Genomic DNA, 16,308 nt, shown 5'->3' with positions numbered 1-16,308 from the left:
GCTCAGAGTAGAGCTGCTGCTCCTCCGCATTGAGAGGAGTCAGATTAGGTGGCTCGGGCATCTGATCAGGATGCCTCCTGGACACCTCCCTGGTGAGGTGTTCCGGGCACGTCCAACCGGGAGGAGGCCCCAGGGAAGACCCAGGACACGCTGGAGGGACTATGTCTCACAGCTGGCCTAGGAACGCCTTGGGATTCCCCCGGAAGAGCTAGAAGAAGTGGCTAGAGAGATGGATGGATGGTAATGTTGCAGTTACTAGTACAATCTATTACAGCTGGTGCAAAAAAAAGAATTATAAAAAGTCAAGTTAAAGAATTTGATTTTATAGGTTTTTTTTTTAATACATGTTCCATGGTATTAGCCTGACGCATCTACAATGGTAAAGCATTACAAATTTTAATTTGCAAGTCCAAAAGGTAGCTTTTGTGCTTGGCTCTCAGAATAATAAGCAAACTGGTGGAGTGGGGTTGGTTGTTGATAGAAGCTGAAATGAAAAGTCTTAACTCTTTTAGGGCTAATTTTTTTTTTTGTTTCTTTTCTCCCAGGGCTGAATATTTTTCCAAAAACTAACTTTTTTTAAAAAAGAACACAAAGCAATTGAAATCAACAAAAAATATTTACTTTTGACAAATGTTACTGTCTTGCATGTTGTATGAGCCTGCATACTCTATGATTTCACCTACATATCACATACATTTTACACAGCAAAGTCCTCCAAATTCTGATCTCGCTCAAAGCGGCCAATTTCAGTCATTGCAACATTGCGCTGCTTACAATATGTGTTGCTTTGGTGCCTACTTTTCAATTGTCTGTTGCTGCACTTTCTCACATATATTGTAAGTGTGTACTGTAGAGAGACAAGTCACCCATTTGCCATCGTGCCATGCCACTGCCACCAAGTTTTCTGCCCACATGAAAACTGTATTGTCACCTCTTTTCATCTTCAGCCTGTCTGGCTTCAACTCTGAAGCCATGTGTATCCTGTTCACCCTCACTGTGCCACAAGCTCCAATTCCTCTGCTCTGTAGCTCCATGAACAATTCTGGGCATGTATAAAAGTTGTCCAAATGTACACAACATGACCCAAATGTTCATAGCCCTGAAGCAGCTCCAGCACAACCTGACTTGTCAAGGGACAGTTCTCTCTTTGAAAGAAATACTTTCCTGTATATGTAATTACTTTCAGGCAGAAACCAGTGTTTGCTTCTGCCAGTACAGAATCCTTTATGCCATACTTTGTGGGCTTGTCTGGCATATATTTGCAGAAAAAAAGGTGTCCCTTTTATTTTATCATAGATTCATGCACAGACAAATCACAGCCAGGCTGATAAAATTGTTTCTATGTTGGTTCCACAATGTCAAGCAGGGGATGAACTTTATGCATGGCATTATAGCCTGGCTCACCCCATGGGATTTGCTTCTGTTTATTACAGAAGTGAATAAAACTTTGTGGCATCACGTACCTATCATCACGCTGCATAACCTGTCCAAAGCCACCAGGGGACAAAGCACGTTTGGACCAATGCTCCCTGAAGTTATATCACCAGTTCTGTCCCATCTCTATTTGTAATGCCACAGCACGCTTCATCTCGTCTTTTGCTGTGGGTTTCCACTTTGAAAAACGAGAATGCGATGCAAGCGCAGCTCGCGATTCAAAAAATTTCTCTGCCTACCTATTTGTCTCGTCTGACAGTAGCTGAAAAGCAGCATCAGGAGAGAGCAGCCTGAAGTAGTTCAGCAGCTGGTGATCTGTCGTGTCCAACAGCAAGCCATGCTGTCTTGTGAAGTCCGGTAGCCAGTTCGGCTCCCACGGATCAATGTCTGTGTATTCCTCCCACGCGAACCTTGCCGTAGATGCATCGGCTGCGCGAATGTGCTCAGCTGGCAGCCGATCAGCTGGCGCGGCATCAGCTGGTGTCCGATCAGCTGATGCCGGCTTCTCACTCTCTTGTTTGATCTCCTGATCACTGTCAATAAAATCCGATTCTGAAAAATCAGAGTCCGATTCCGCGATAATGTGCAAAACATTGTCTGCCGAGTGTTTTCTTTTCTGCACTCGCTTCGCTCCCTTGTGACATGTCGATGCCATCTTGCCATTGTTTACATTTCGCAACTCACGCACACGCAAAGATTAGTTGCCGAGTCAACGAGTCTAGCATTCCTCCAAGCACAGAGGGAATGCCTGCGACGTGAAAGTGAGTTTTGTCGCCATTAACAGCTGATTGTCGCCCTTTATCCCTGGATGTCGACTTTTGTCGACATTCGCCCTCAACCCCTCCTGTTGACAAAAGTCGACATCCGCCCTAAAAGAGTTAAGAGCATCTTCCAGAATGCTTTAGTGCTTTTGATTGCTTTGAGTACTGCATCAGATATTAAAATACAAATTTGTTTTGTGTGCTGGTTTTTATAATATTGGTGCCTACTTGTAAGAACTGTAATCTACCACATGCTATTAATGGAATAAGCTGCCCCACTGACTCACTGAATAACCCTGAACAAATCATGTAACTAGTCTTTGCTTCAATTATTTAAAAAAAAGAATGATTTATTGCACTGTATCTCAGTGCAGTATTTGTTAAACCTTTCATAGTGTTCATGTTTAAAGGGCTTCTTTAAAATAACAGTAACCCTGTTTAAGACTGAAGCCTAGACTGTTAGTTTACCTCTTCAATACTTTAAACGGAGAGTTGGACCTTAAGTAACTTGATTATTTATAAGTTATCCATCACAGTCCCACAGTGTATTATATCGTTCTTAAATAACCAAACATGGTAGATGAATACATAGCACGTCATCTTGAGGAGGGCTTTAGTTCAGGGGAGAGGGTATATTAGTTGTGATTTTGAAATTATCAAATTTAAACTCCAGATTAAAATTTCTAACCAGCTAGTTTATTTATTTAGGATTTTAGGCATTTTGGAATGTTTATCATTTTAATTATGCTATTGGAGGTAGCTTTTGGATCATCTTGACTTCTGCGAAAAGTATGATGTCCAGCAAAACTATTCATTGCAAAATATGTCTCCTCTGTTTTCACCTTATACTGTACAAAGGGAAAATCCATACATTTGACTACTTAAAATACTCCAGAAATACAGGTTTACATGCTTGAAAATACCTGCCATCAACAAAAGAATATGTGTCTATGTGCCCTGCAATCAAGGATTAATTTATACCTTGTGCATGAAGCTGCGAGAATAGGCCATGTCTTTGAGTAACCTTATATGGGTTAAAAAATGATAGATGAATTATGACATGTACCTTATTCATTTTACTTTTGTATTCTATAATATGTTTTGGTTTTCTTTTTCTAGGGGCTATCTCCGTACAGAAGAGCCACTTACCGCTACACCCCTTTACTTGCTTGGATTCTCATGCCAAATATATACCTCACCTCGTTATTTGGGAAGATTCTTTTTGTGATTTGTGATGTTGCATCTGCACACATAACTTATAAAATGCTTAAAATTCAAAAAATTAATTCTAATCAGGCATGCCTGTATTGTGCTCTGTGGCTAATTAATCCCTTACCAATGACTGTTTCAAGCCGAGGGAATGCAGAGTCAATATTAACACTGCTAGTGACTTCTACTCTATATTACATTGAAAAGAGAAGTCTCTGGATTGCTGGTGCGTGCTATGGGCTATCTGTTCACATGAAGATCTATCCTGCAAGTTACATACTGCCTATAGCCCTCTACCTTCAGTCCGCAAATAAACCAAAAGTAGAATTAAAAGAGAAGACAATCACTGGGAGAATATCAAGGTTTATTTCTCATCATCTTAACAGGGACTTGTTCTTGTTTAGTTTTGTTGCTGCTGGAACCTTTATGGCACTGAGTCTACTCTTTTACGGTCTGTGAGTATGCTATTACCCTGAGCAAATTATTAGATATACTGTAAAAGGGTATATATTTTGACTTTCTTTTAAGAATCAACATATTACTATAGATAGTTGTTGTATTGTGAAAATATATTTTCATAGTTATTTGTGTAATATTTTTCAGAATTCCTTTATATAGCTGTTAAAATTCTATAATTTGGCATCATTTTAAAGCACAGGATGTAATAATTGCCAAGATGTTGTGATGCCTTTTAACTGTTGATATTTGGAATTCCCAGCAAACATTATCCCATGTTGACAGAGTAGAAGAGATCATTTAAGTATGTAAACTTAAAAATTGTTTGTGGTTCCACTCTGCTGTGTTATCTTGCTGATTTTGATTCTTTTAAGCCAGATTTATGCTAAATAAAGCAGGAGTACAAAAAAGAAAAAGCATAGCATGATGTACTATAGCCAATTACTATTTTGGAATGTATGGATGATACACTCCATATATGTTTTGTGTATCTTCAGATATAAAAAATAATTCATAAATAGAAATTAATGCTTTTTTTCTGTACTGGCATTGCCAGGAAACTCTTATTTTGCTTCAAATTAAATTCAAGTGCACTGTAGATAAAGAAAGAAAAGGTCTCTGTCTCTCCTGCTGTCTGAAATGTTGCCAGTATAAGTTAACCCCCTACACCCACCATCACTACAGGACAGTGGATTATTTATAAGTGTAATTGCATTTCATTATGCTATGTCCAGTGCTTTTTGGCTGTAAAAGGGGTGTAAGTGAAAATTGTTAGGGGGATTTTCTGACCTAACTGCAATGTCCCGTTCCATGCCCCTTTAGCAGTCTACATTATTTGTGTTAGGAAGAGAATCTTTCTAGCAGACAGCATCTACTTGTGGCAGACTAATTTCTTACTTATAAGAGATCTTGTGTTTCTCCACACATTTCAACAGTATATGTTTTTGAGTTTCTGCTGTCTTCCCAGGTTAAGTTAATGCTTAAACAATTAATCTTATTTTCCTTTGCTACTGGAAGATTTCAAGTGCTGCCTGGTTACAGATACTGCCAGATGGATAATCCATGTAGTAAATTAGGCTGATAAAATATTATTCTTCAATCCATTATGGAATCTCCCTAATATAGTTCAGGGTTACAGTGGTTCAGCATTGTTGCAACAAAGGATACAACTAAGAACAGAGTGATAGTCCGTTGTAGGGCATTCTCATGCCTACCCCCACACTCAATCATGCAGGTAATTGTTAGTTTACAAAACATATACATACATCTTTGGTGAGTGGAAAGAAAAAAGGAATATAGAGAGACAAACCCATGTAGACGGGGAGAATGTGAGTAATGAATGTGGATAATGACTAGGCTGGTATTTGAGCTCAAAATTTTGGTTGCTTTGAGTTGATAGTGGTAAGTGCTATGCTGCAATTCTGTGCTGTAATATTGAATGCTTTTACAGTATTCTCAAACACAAATACATTTATGTTCAAGAGCTGAAGGTAACTGCATTTGCAGACTTTTGAAACATATTGATTATTAATTCATTTGAAGCTACCCTGGTTTAGAAAGTTAAACAGAACAGAAATTGGTTTAAGAACGTTTTTAAAATCTCTTGTTATAAGACTACCAGCAAAGCTCCTGGAAAAATCTCTTGTGAGTTTCATCAGCTCCTACAGCTCTGGACACTTTTGTTCCTAGCTCTCTTGTTCAAAAAAATCTTTAAAACTGTCAACAGTCCTTTCTGTTGCAAACCCCTGAAAACGTATTGCAAACTCCTAGAGTGATTTAACTTTCTCAAACTCCTACCTAATACCCTTTTCACATACTTCTTGCCCCCCCCCCCCCTTTTTTTATTTAAGGTGGCCCGTTTGGACCTGCGATTTTATGTTTTCTGATCACTTTGGCTGGCAGCATACAGTATCTGAGCTCCGGTCAAAATTAATAACAAAAGCAAAATCACTGCTCACTTGGCAGAAATGAGCTTGCTATAAGCATCTATTAAGTTCAGAAAACTACTGAAGATGAAGGGACTGTCACCCTGTGAAATATATTTCCCATTGTGCAAAGACACAACAGTTGAAATAAAAAAAAAAAGTGTTACAGGTGTTTTCAGTACACCAAAGTATTGTTACTTGTTGTGCGCATCCTTTTCATTGTCTACCACCTTTCAAACATGTTTACAGCAGGCAAATAGATCAATGAACATACCATTCACTGAGTGTACTTTAGTGGCCTTCACAGTGCCCAAACCTAAGTCCAGTGGAAAACACTTGAGATTATGTTTCACTCAAGGTTCACAGCAGAATTCTATGGGTGAAAAGACAGCATTGCTTGAATTCCTTAAGGAATGTTTCCATTGCCTTGTTGAATCCATGTCTTAGACAACTCAAGCAGTTTAGGAGTCAAAAAATGATCCTAACTGGCACTAGATATGTGTACATAATAATGAAGTGGCAACCAAGTATTGAAAGTGTTCTTTGTCACTGGCAAATATGATTTCTAACATGTATTTGGCATTATTCTGCAACTTGATTAGATATAGATTATCTTGTTTTGAAATGGTACTTTTATGCACTAAATTACTTTTTAAGCAAATGTAAAATCATCAAAATCTTTTATCTTGGTTGATGCTTTTTTCTGTGCCTGCACACACATACAAACTTAAGTCATTCAGACTTTTTGTAGCCACTATATATGTAAAAGTGTGGCATAATACATATAAGAGGCCATAAGAATTTTAAACATCCAAAATGTTTTAAGCATAAACCCAAAGTAGAATATTTATACGTAGTAGAATAGTAAGCATAACAAAATACCCTGCAACAGCTGTATCAAGTTTGTATTATGTTTTGCAATGAAAAACTGAAATGATTTTGTAAATGTTTAACAATTTTACATATTGTGACTTGAGTTTTCTTTTTTTTTAAATTTTGAATAGGTATGGCATGGAATTTATAGAACACACATACTTGTACCATTTGACCAGAAGAGACATCCGTCATAATTTCTCGCCTTACTTCTATATGCTATACCTAACAGCAGAGAGTGATTGGAGTCTCTTCTTGGGATTGGCTGCATTCCTTCCGCAGTTTGTGCTGTTGATCATTACATCACTGGCCTATTACAAAGATTTGCCATTTTGCTGTTTTTTACAGAGTGCTATTTTTGTCAGTTTCAACAAAGTCTGCACTTCACAGGTATGTTCTTTTAATCTATCTGACATATTTTGGATTTTATGTAAAAATTATGTTTATGTAGTTAAAGGGTTTTCAATTAGGAAAAAAATAAAATTGTTTTAAAGGTAAATAAATCAGACAAGTATAGAAAAAATATAAAGCTGTACTTATAAAAGAATGTGTTAACCATTAGTGTAGCTAGAATATCTTTTTTCCTATAATAATAATAATTTTCCTATAATAATTTTTTTCTATAATAGTAGGTTAATTAAGGCAGGGTGTTTGTTTTGCCTTGCAGTCTAACCTTTAAAGGTCAATTAAAATGTAACCTTAAATGTTGAAAATAGGGCCACTCCCCAGCCACACACAGTGCATCCAGAAAGTATTCACACCACATCACTTTTCTCTTTTTCCGCATCTCAACGATGATCAGGGGAAACAGGATGCACCTGAGCTCAATTTTGAGCTTCATGGCAAAGGCTGTGAATACTTATGTACATGTGCTTTCTCAATTTTTTTATTTTTAATAAATTTGCAAAAACCTCAAGTAAACTTTTTTCACGTTGTCATTATGGGGTGTTGTGTGTAGAATTCTGAGAAAAAAAATGAATTTACAGTGATCCCTCACTATATCGCGCTTCGCCTTTCGCGGCTTCACTCTATCGCGGATTTTATATGTAAGCATATTTAAATATATATCGCGGATTTTTTGCTGGTTCGCGGATTTCTGAGGACAATGGGTCTTTTACTTTCTGGTACATGCTTCCTCAGTTGGTTTGCCCAGTTGATTTCATACAAGGGACGCTATTGGCAGATGGCTGAGAAGCTACCCAACTTACTTTCTCTCTCTCTCTTGCGCTGACATAGGGGGGTGTGAGCAGGGGGGCTGTTCGCACACCTAGACGATAGGGACGCTCGTCTAAAAATGCTGAAAGATTATCTTCACGTTGCTACCTTCTGTGTGCAGCTGCTTCCTGAAGCGACATGCTGCACAGTGCTTCGCATACTTAAAAGCTCAAAGGGCACGTATTGATTTTTGACTTTGTTTTTCTCTGGCTCTCTCTCTCTCCCTGCTCCTGACGGAGGGGGTGTGAGCTGCCGCCTTCAACAGCTTTGTACCGGCGGTGCTTCGCATACTTAAAAGCCAAACAGCCCTATTGATTTTTGACTGCTTGCTTTGTTCTCTCTCTCTCTCTCCTGACACGCACTCCTTTGAAAAGGAAGATATGTTTGCATTCTTTTAATTGTGAGACAGAACTGTCATCTCTGTCTTGTCATGGAGCACAGTTTAAACTTTTGAAAAAGAGACAAATGTTTGTTTGCAATGTTTGAATAACGTTCCTGTCTCTCTACAACCTCCTGTGTTTCTGCGCAAATCTGTGACCCAAGCATGACAATATAAAAATAACCATATAAACATATGGTTTCTACTTCGCGGATTTTCTTATTTCGCGCGTGGCTCTGGAACGCAACCCCCGTGATGGAGGAGGGATTACTGTAATCCATTTTGGAATAAGGCTGTAACATAACAAAATGTGGAAATAGTGATGTGCTGTGAATACTTTCCGGATGCACTGTACTTCACAGCCTGAGCTCCAAAGATTTTTTTAGTATGGGCACTTCATATTAAATTATTTCCCTCAGGTGCTGCAGCTTTTTGAGATGTAATCACTAGGGGGAAATGTAAGACACCTGTTTTGCCAATGTTCTTTGTAGTAGCATTGATTAGCTAGTTGGCTTGCTCCCTCCTAAAGGATGACTCCTAGGAGACATTATTTATTGTTTACTTACTTTGTATTTTAAACTCTGGTACTTGTTCTCATTTGAGTTTGAAATTCACTTTTTTTAACTTGGGTTCCATTGTTATTTTTTGATAGTTTATTTTTGTCCCTTTTTCAGGACTTTGGTTTTGTCTTTTGTTATTGATTTGTTAAAGAGAGTTTCTTAAAAAGATGGAGTCAAACCATAGTTTCAAAACAAGCAGATCATCCTTTCAAACCCTCAACAGGTACTCCAAACTGAGTGGCATTTCTTTTGATGCTGATTATAATTGAGAGCTCATCATGATCCCATATTGTTTAATATTAAAATTACAATGTACAGTTTTGCACATCCAACAGAGACTAAATTAGATTCTTTTCATGATGGACTTTTTCACCATGTTACTGCACGTTGGTCCTAATAGTACTTCTTATCAGTAAACTGAGGTATTAACTTCCTTAGTGTTACTTTTTTTCTCACAAAAACATGTTTAAAGCAGTGTGTAGCCGTATTTTTCCAAAAAATACCAAAGTTCAGCAACTGTAGTTCGCAAAATAGGATTCAGCAATAGCTTGATGCATAAATCCACAGACAAAATATTTTCATTTAAAAACTTTAGTAAAAATTCAAAGTAAAACATTTCACACAAAATAGAGAAAAAATTGATATAGCAAAAAAAAAGTTCTTGTTTAAGAAAAGTTCTGTTTAAATCTTAAAAATCTTGTTTCATTTTTTTAAGTTTCCTTATACAGTTGAACCATTTCTAAACATTCTGAAAACTCGATGTCTGTCCCATTTTAATGCTGTAAATGGGTCTTTCAGTCCCTGCTAGCTAGCCTATTCTAAACAACAACTAACTCAATTAACACACTGTATCTTAGTTATAGCAAGAAAGTTCTATCTCTTATTAACTTACAAGGGGGGCTCCGCCCATGCTCGCTTCGCTCGCCTACCCCCGGCGTTGGGTATCCTGAAATACATTAGTCAAGCTCGTTCGTCTTGGAGCTGTGCCCGCTTTGCCCGCGGCATTTCAGATGCGCGTTGTAGGCGCCTGCGTTCATTGATTTTATCCAGGCGGGCTCGTGTTTGTATATACGTCAGTCGAGCTCGTTCGTTTTGAACCCGTGCCTGCTTTGCTTCCACAGTTTCAGACGCGTGTTGTAGGCGCCTGCGTTCATTGATCTTATCCAGGTGGGCTCGTGTCTGTATCGTTGAGCTGTATTGTGTTTGAATTCGGTGTAAAGCGTTCAGCGGTTTGTACAATCCCAAGCAGCACATTATTCCTAACTTCACTCCGCAGGAGTGCCACTCACAATATGGCGGTGACGCCTGCGCCTTCTGTAGTAGTGCCACTCACAATATGGCAGTGATGCCTGCGCTCTCTGTACTATCATTGTGGACCTGTGGGGCCGCCGTAGCCTCTTCCGTTTGAATCTGGACTGCAGTGCAGAATCCTCTTTTTTGTGCGGCTGTGGCGTTAGTCATTAGGTATGGGCGCGTTGTTGCTCATTTCTCATTCACGTCAGTTGAGCTCTTTCGTTTTTGGGCCGTGACTCCTTCGTTCGCGGTGGATACGACTTCGCGTGCGGTTTATGAGACGTGCGCTGTACTAGCCTGCGCAGTACGTCTCATGATCCCATCGCCGTGTACCTGCGTCCATGCCATCCGGTTTACCATTCTCGGTTAGTAATATGGACAGGGGGTAAAAAGGCTATACCATTGTCTATGACTATGACTAAGCAAATAATAATATGAATTTAACTTAAAGCATTAACTTTCTAAAATTGGCTCTTATACAGTGCATATTTTGGCTTGACAAATTACATATTTATTTAATCTGGTCTTTCTATTGTAAAACATGAAAAACACTAAAAGTACAAAGTCAGAAGTGTAGAAAGTATAATGATACAAACAGTAATGATGAATAATAATAAAAATAATTCTAATATCTTATATACTTTTAAAATGTGTCACTTGTGTGGTATATCATGAAGCACGGTGAAATACACAATCCAACATCACAGTCATGACAATAATAGCGTGATTTCTTGCGGATTTTCTTTCCAGACTGATCAGCTTTTGGAACAGCACACTGCTCATGTGCAATTGACATGAACGTCACTTTCGGATACATTAGAATTACTTTTGATTTCACTGTTTCAATCTCACTGCCTGAAGACAGTTTCACTGTCAAAGAGTGTGCAACACCTGGGCTGCTGAAAAATGTTTCTTATGACACACCATTATAAGGACAGAAGAAGACATGTCTGCACTGTTGGCTGGATTACACTCAGGCGTGTCGCGTGCAAAGACATGCCTACATCTTTTGCAGAGCTTTACTGTTGGCACTTTTACAGCCAGAGTAATCCATGGGTCTAACGCTTACACGAGACGTGTCTATACAGTTGCTTGAGTGATGCTCGGGACTAACGCTTTTAGCACTGTTTTTATAGCCCAAGTGATGCTCAGGTCTAATGCTAAGGAGGTTAAGGAGAAGATTCACAGTTTTATGCTCCAAAACAAAAGGAAATGTTAGAATTTATGCCTTGTCATATAATAATTCGTGGTGTGCTTGTAGACTGAGCTGTCATGTAAAGTTCCTTTTAAAATTAGTAGCATTTTTTATTTATTTATTTTTTTTTTGTAGATTCCATTAAAATAAGTTAACATTCCATACAATCAAGATTTACTTTAACAACAAAGAAAGTAACATTACATACAATCGAGTCAAACTTAACAAACCTAAAATCAACCCCAGGCCGAGAGAGAGAGTGGAGAGCCAAAAACAAGGGCAATATAGTGCCTTGAGCATGGGAAAGGTGATATGTAAATAAAATGTATTAGTAATTTTTAATATATAATTGTCACACACGTGTGCATGGGAGGCAGCTAAAGGGCTTGAGTAATGGAAGTTCCGAGTCATACCGGGATGTGGCAGAGTGCACTGACTCTTTTTCTCCCTTTCCTGAAGACCATTCATGGGAGATTCCACCTGGCCCTCTTGACATCACTTCCGGGACCGAGCCTATGGAAGGAGACCTTTCCGGCTCCAGCCCCTGTGATGTCACATCCGGGCTCGAACCTATGGCTGAAGATCTTCATGAGCCAGACCCCTTTGATCTCACTTCCTGTCTTCCCCTTTAAAAGCCTCCACCTTTTCCCTATTCCCTCAGTTCTGTTTTGGACTCGGTTTTGCGCACATCAGTGCTGTATTCATTTGAACGACTTTGCTGCCAGGAAATCAATTATACAGGTGGCTGCCCCAAACCTTTCTATGACTCTGAGTCAAGTTTGAGTTGATTTTGAGTTCAATGAATGAATGTTTTGCGCATATGGAGCTAAGTGTATGCTATGCATAGCTGTCTGCCACTCCTTCTCTGAGATAATAAGTGAGAAATCCTTTCTCTACCATACCCTGGGATCTTTGAAAGGATGTGACTTTAAATTATTTTTATATATTTTTTATTCTATCTTAGTCTTCAAGACTGATCAATATTTCTTCTGGAATAGAATTGGGTATTAGGTAAGGAAAAATAGGGAGGCTCTTCTTAACAAAGTTTCTGCTTTGAAATTAGTGAAAAAAATGTGGTAATGGAAGTTAAATTTCAAATGTAATTGTTCGTAAAATGCAGACATTTTCTATGTACAAGTCTCTCTTAAGTGTTTTAATCCCGATTTCCAAAGGTTATGGGTATTAAAAGGTGATTATCATATAAAGGTGCTAGGGCTAGACGATAAAATGATAAAAGATAATTATCGCGAAATAACTTTTTCTCGATAGAAATATAAGACATAATCAATACAACGTTGATAGAACTCGTTCAATCCATGTTTTGAGAGACAAGATGAAAAGCTTATGATAATGATAATAGTGCTGCACGGAACCAGTCACGTGGCTGTAACAGAGTTACAGACATGTCAGGTTAGGTTAACGCACGGAGCACTAAGCATGGGAGTAGCAGCTGGAAGAACCACATGTACTACAGCAGACGCGTACGCCAGTACATCAGTAGTGGGAGCAAGATTAAAGAGAAAATGACAACAGAAAATATTAAAGAAAATGTGAAAAAATCAGCATTACTGATGAAGCCACCCCAAAGGACACAGCACAAGCCTCAAAAGACAAGGACATTGTTGAAAAAAAGGGTCAGAAGAATTTGGTACTGTGGAGATATTTTGGCCATTTAAAGTCCGAAAAGAAGCATGGTAGCATGCACTGGAAATTGTGTCAAAAGCATGTTCACACAAAGACAGGTAATACCAGTAATATTTTATAACAACTGAAAAAGTGCCATCCTTTAGAGCATGCGCAATGCAAGACTTTAAATGTCCCAGACCCAAATCAAGCAAGTGCTGCACTAATGGGGACTTTTTGTGCTTTTTTTTTTATTATTTTGGCTTTGGAGTAGAGGTCTGCACAGTACTGCTCTTACATCCACTTCGCCTTACTTGTCCCTTTCCTGCCAACACCCTAATTGTTTTTTTACCCCTCCCGCCTGCAGAAACACTTTGCTTCCATTAAGGACAAAAGTCATGTATGGTTGATAAGTCTGTTTAACATGATCTTATACAAGTAGGTGGCTAAAAGTTTACCCTCTTTGGCCTAGTTATCCTTTTCACTTTTTTTTGCAATGACTTTGCTTCATCAGTATTTAATACAAATCTTCTGATGGGATTTGAATGATAATTTCTGAGTACAAGTTCTCGTGTCTTTTTTACAAGGTGATCAAAAAAGAGCAGCGTAAGCAACATGTCTTGTTAAAGCTTTGTAAGTAGGCAACCAATTACTATTCTATATTGAAATAAAATACGATCTGTGTTAATAATTGTTATTCATTCCACAAAAACGTGGAACTGACACGGAAGGTAAGTGCTGTCTACATACAAGTCGTACATACAGTTAGGTCCATAAATACTTGGACAAAGACAACTTTTTTCTAATTTTGGTTCTGTACATTACCACAATAAATTTTAAATGAAACAACTCAGATGCAGTTGAAGTGCAGACTTTCAGCTTTAATTCAGTGGGGTGAACAAAACGATTGCATAAAAATGTGAGGCAACTAAAGCATTTTTTAACACAATCCCTTCATTTCAGGGGCTCAAAAGTAATTGGACAATTGACTCAAAGGCTATTTCATGGGCAGGTGTGGGCAAGTCCGTCGTTATGTCATTATCAATTAAGCAGATAAACGGCCTGGAGTTGATTTGAGGTGTGGTGCTTGCATGTGGAAGATTTTGCTGTGAACAGACAACTTGCGGTCAAAGGAGCTCTCCATTCAGGTGAAAGAAGCCATCCTTAAGCTGCTAAAACAGAAAAAACCCATCTGAGAAATTGCTACAATATTACGAGTGGCAAAATCTACAGTTTAGTTCATCCTGAGAAAGAAAGCAAGCACTGGTGAACTCAGCAACGCAAAAAGATCTGGACGTCCACGGAAGACAACAGTGGTGGATGATCGCAGAGTCATTTCCATGGTGAAGAGAAACCCCTTCACAACAGCCAACCAAGTGAACAACACTCTCCAGGGGGTAGGCGTATCAATATCCAAGTCTACCATAAAGAGAAGACTGCATGAAAGTAAATACAGAAGGTGCACTGCAAGGTGCAAGCCACTCATAAGCCTCAAGAATAGAAAGGCTAGATTGGACTTTGCTAAAGAACATCTAAAAAAGCCAGCACAGTTCTGGAAAAACATTCTTTGGACACATGAAACCTCTACCAGAATGATGGCAAGAAAAAAGTATGGAGAAGGCGTGGAACAGCTCATTATCCAAAGCTTACCACATCATCTGTAAAACACGTTGGAGGCAGTGTGATGGCTTGGGTGTGCATGGCTGCCAGTGGCACTGGGACACTAGTGTTTATTGATAATGTGACACAGGACAGAAGCAGCTGAATGAATTTTGAGGTGTTCAGAGACATACTGTCTGCTCAAATCCAGCTAAACCAACATCTGGTGATGTCCATGAGTTCAAGACTTCAGGCTGTCATTGCCAACAAAGAGTTTTCAACCAAGTATTAGAAATGAACATTTTATTTCCAGTTATTTAATTTGTCCAATTACTTTTAAACCCCTGAAATGAAGGGATTGTGTTAAAAAAATGCTTTAGTTGCCTCACATTTTTATGCAATCGTTTTGTTCACCCCACTGAATTAAAGCTGAAAGTCTGCACTTCAACTGCATCTGAGTTGTTTCATTTAAAATTCATTGTGGTAATGTACAGAACCAAAATTAGAAAAAAGTCATCTCTGTCCAAATACTGTATTTATGGACCTAACTGTATAAGTTTAAGCTATGATATGCTTTTCTAGTTGGCATATTACTGGTAGCTTAACAAACACTCCCAACTTTCTAACAGTACTTTTTGCTTATCAATACAAGCACACTGTAACCAAGAAAAAGCCTGTGAATGTTTTGGCATCCTCTCGTCTGCTTGCAAGCTCTGAGGAAAGAGGGTGTTACTAACAGCTGACCAGTGAACTTAACTGCACGTTTTGATTTAGTGCAATTGCATTAAATTGTGATTATTGCAAATTATTACAAGACTCCTTATTCCTGAATTAGGATTCTACAAGTTGTGCACAATAAGTCTATGTGCCAATAGTGAAGTAAAGGCAATTACAGTTTCTTTGTCCTTCTCCACTTTAAACCCATGTGGAAGTATACCAAACACAGCTGTTACTGGATTAGGATCTGTTACTCCTAGGCTGTCTGAAAGGCATTTAAAGATTTTGGTCCAAAATGATGTTAATTTTGTGCACGTCCAAAACATATGGCCTAATGAGGCTGGAACTTGATTGCAATGTTCTCAGGTTGGATCTTGCCCAGGAAACATTTTGGACAATTCTGAACAAGAGAGATGTGCTAGATATCGATTTTAAGTTGAATAATTGTATGCTTTACGCATACGGAGCCAGAGTGAATTCTGTGCATGGCTGTCTTCTACTCATTTTCTGAAATGTTGAGTGAGAGATCATTTTCCCACTGTACTCTGAGATCTTTTAAAGGGATGGACTTTAAAAAGTTTTTATATATTACAGAAATGCTGTCTGAGTACTGATCAGTATTTTTTCCATATTAGAGGTTGGTGGGAGGTGAGGAAAATTGGGCATGTTTTGTTTAACAAAGTTTCTAATTTGGAGGTAGTGAAAGAAATGTGTTGCTGGAAAGCTAAATTTGGAGTGTAATTGTTCATTGGATGCGAAGACATTGTCTATGTACAGATCTCTAAGTGATTTAATCCCAAATGTTTTCCAGACATTAAAAACTGTGTATGTTTCAGAGGATTGAAAAAGGTGGTTATTGTACAGAGGTGCCACAGATAAAAGCTTCTCTTGATGTACTTTCTACATTGGTTCCATATTCTGAATGAATGAAGCACAATTGGGTTGTTAGTATATTGGCGATAGCTTGTACTTATTGGGGTACAAAGCAAGGAATATAAAGAAGTATTGCATGATTTTATTTCTGTTATAGACTAGGCCAGTGTATGTTCATTTATTTGTGTAAATGTCC

General features: G+C 38.4%; 1 protein-coding gene across 1 annotated transcript in view; it reads left to right on the top strand.

The window, feature by feature from the left end:
* pigm (phosphatidylinositol glycan anchor biosynthesis, class M) overlaps positions 1-16,308 on the top strand; it is a 159,087-nt gene that overhangs the window by 117,294 nt on the left and 25,485 nt on the right. The window contains exons 3-4 of the mRNA XM_028803918.2: positions 3,315-3,859; positions 6,790-7,048. Of these exons, the coding sequence (XP_028659751.1) occupies positions 3,315-3,859; positions 6,790-7,048 (804 nt within the window). The remainder of the gene's footprint in view (positions 1-3,314; positions 3,860-6,789; positions 7,049-16,308) is intronic.

This window comes from Erpetoichthys calabaricus, chromosome 6 (genome assembly GCF_900747795.2).
Source record: "Erpetoichthys calabaricus chromosome 6, fErpCal1.3, whole genome shotgun sequence".
Taxonomy (NCBI): domain Eukaryota; kingdom Metazoa; phylum Chordata; class Cladistia; order Polypteriformes; family Polypteridae; genus Erpetoichthys; species Erpetoichthys calabaricus.
Note: the sequence above shows the minus strand (reverse complement) of the source record. Positions and strands in the feature narration are given on the sequence as shown.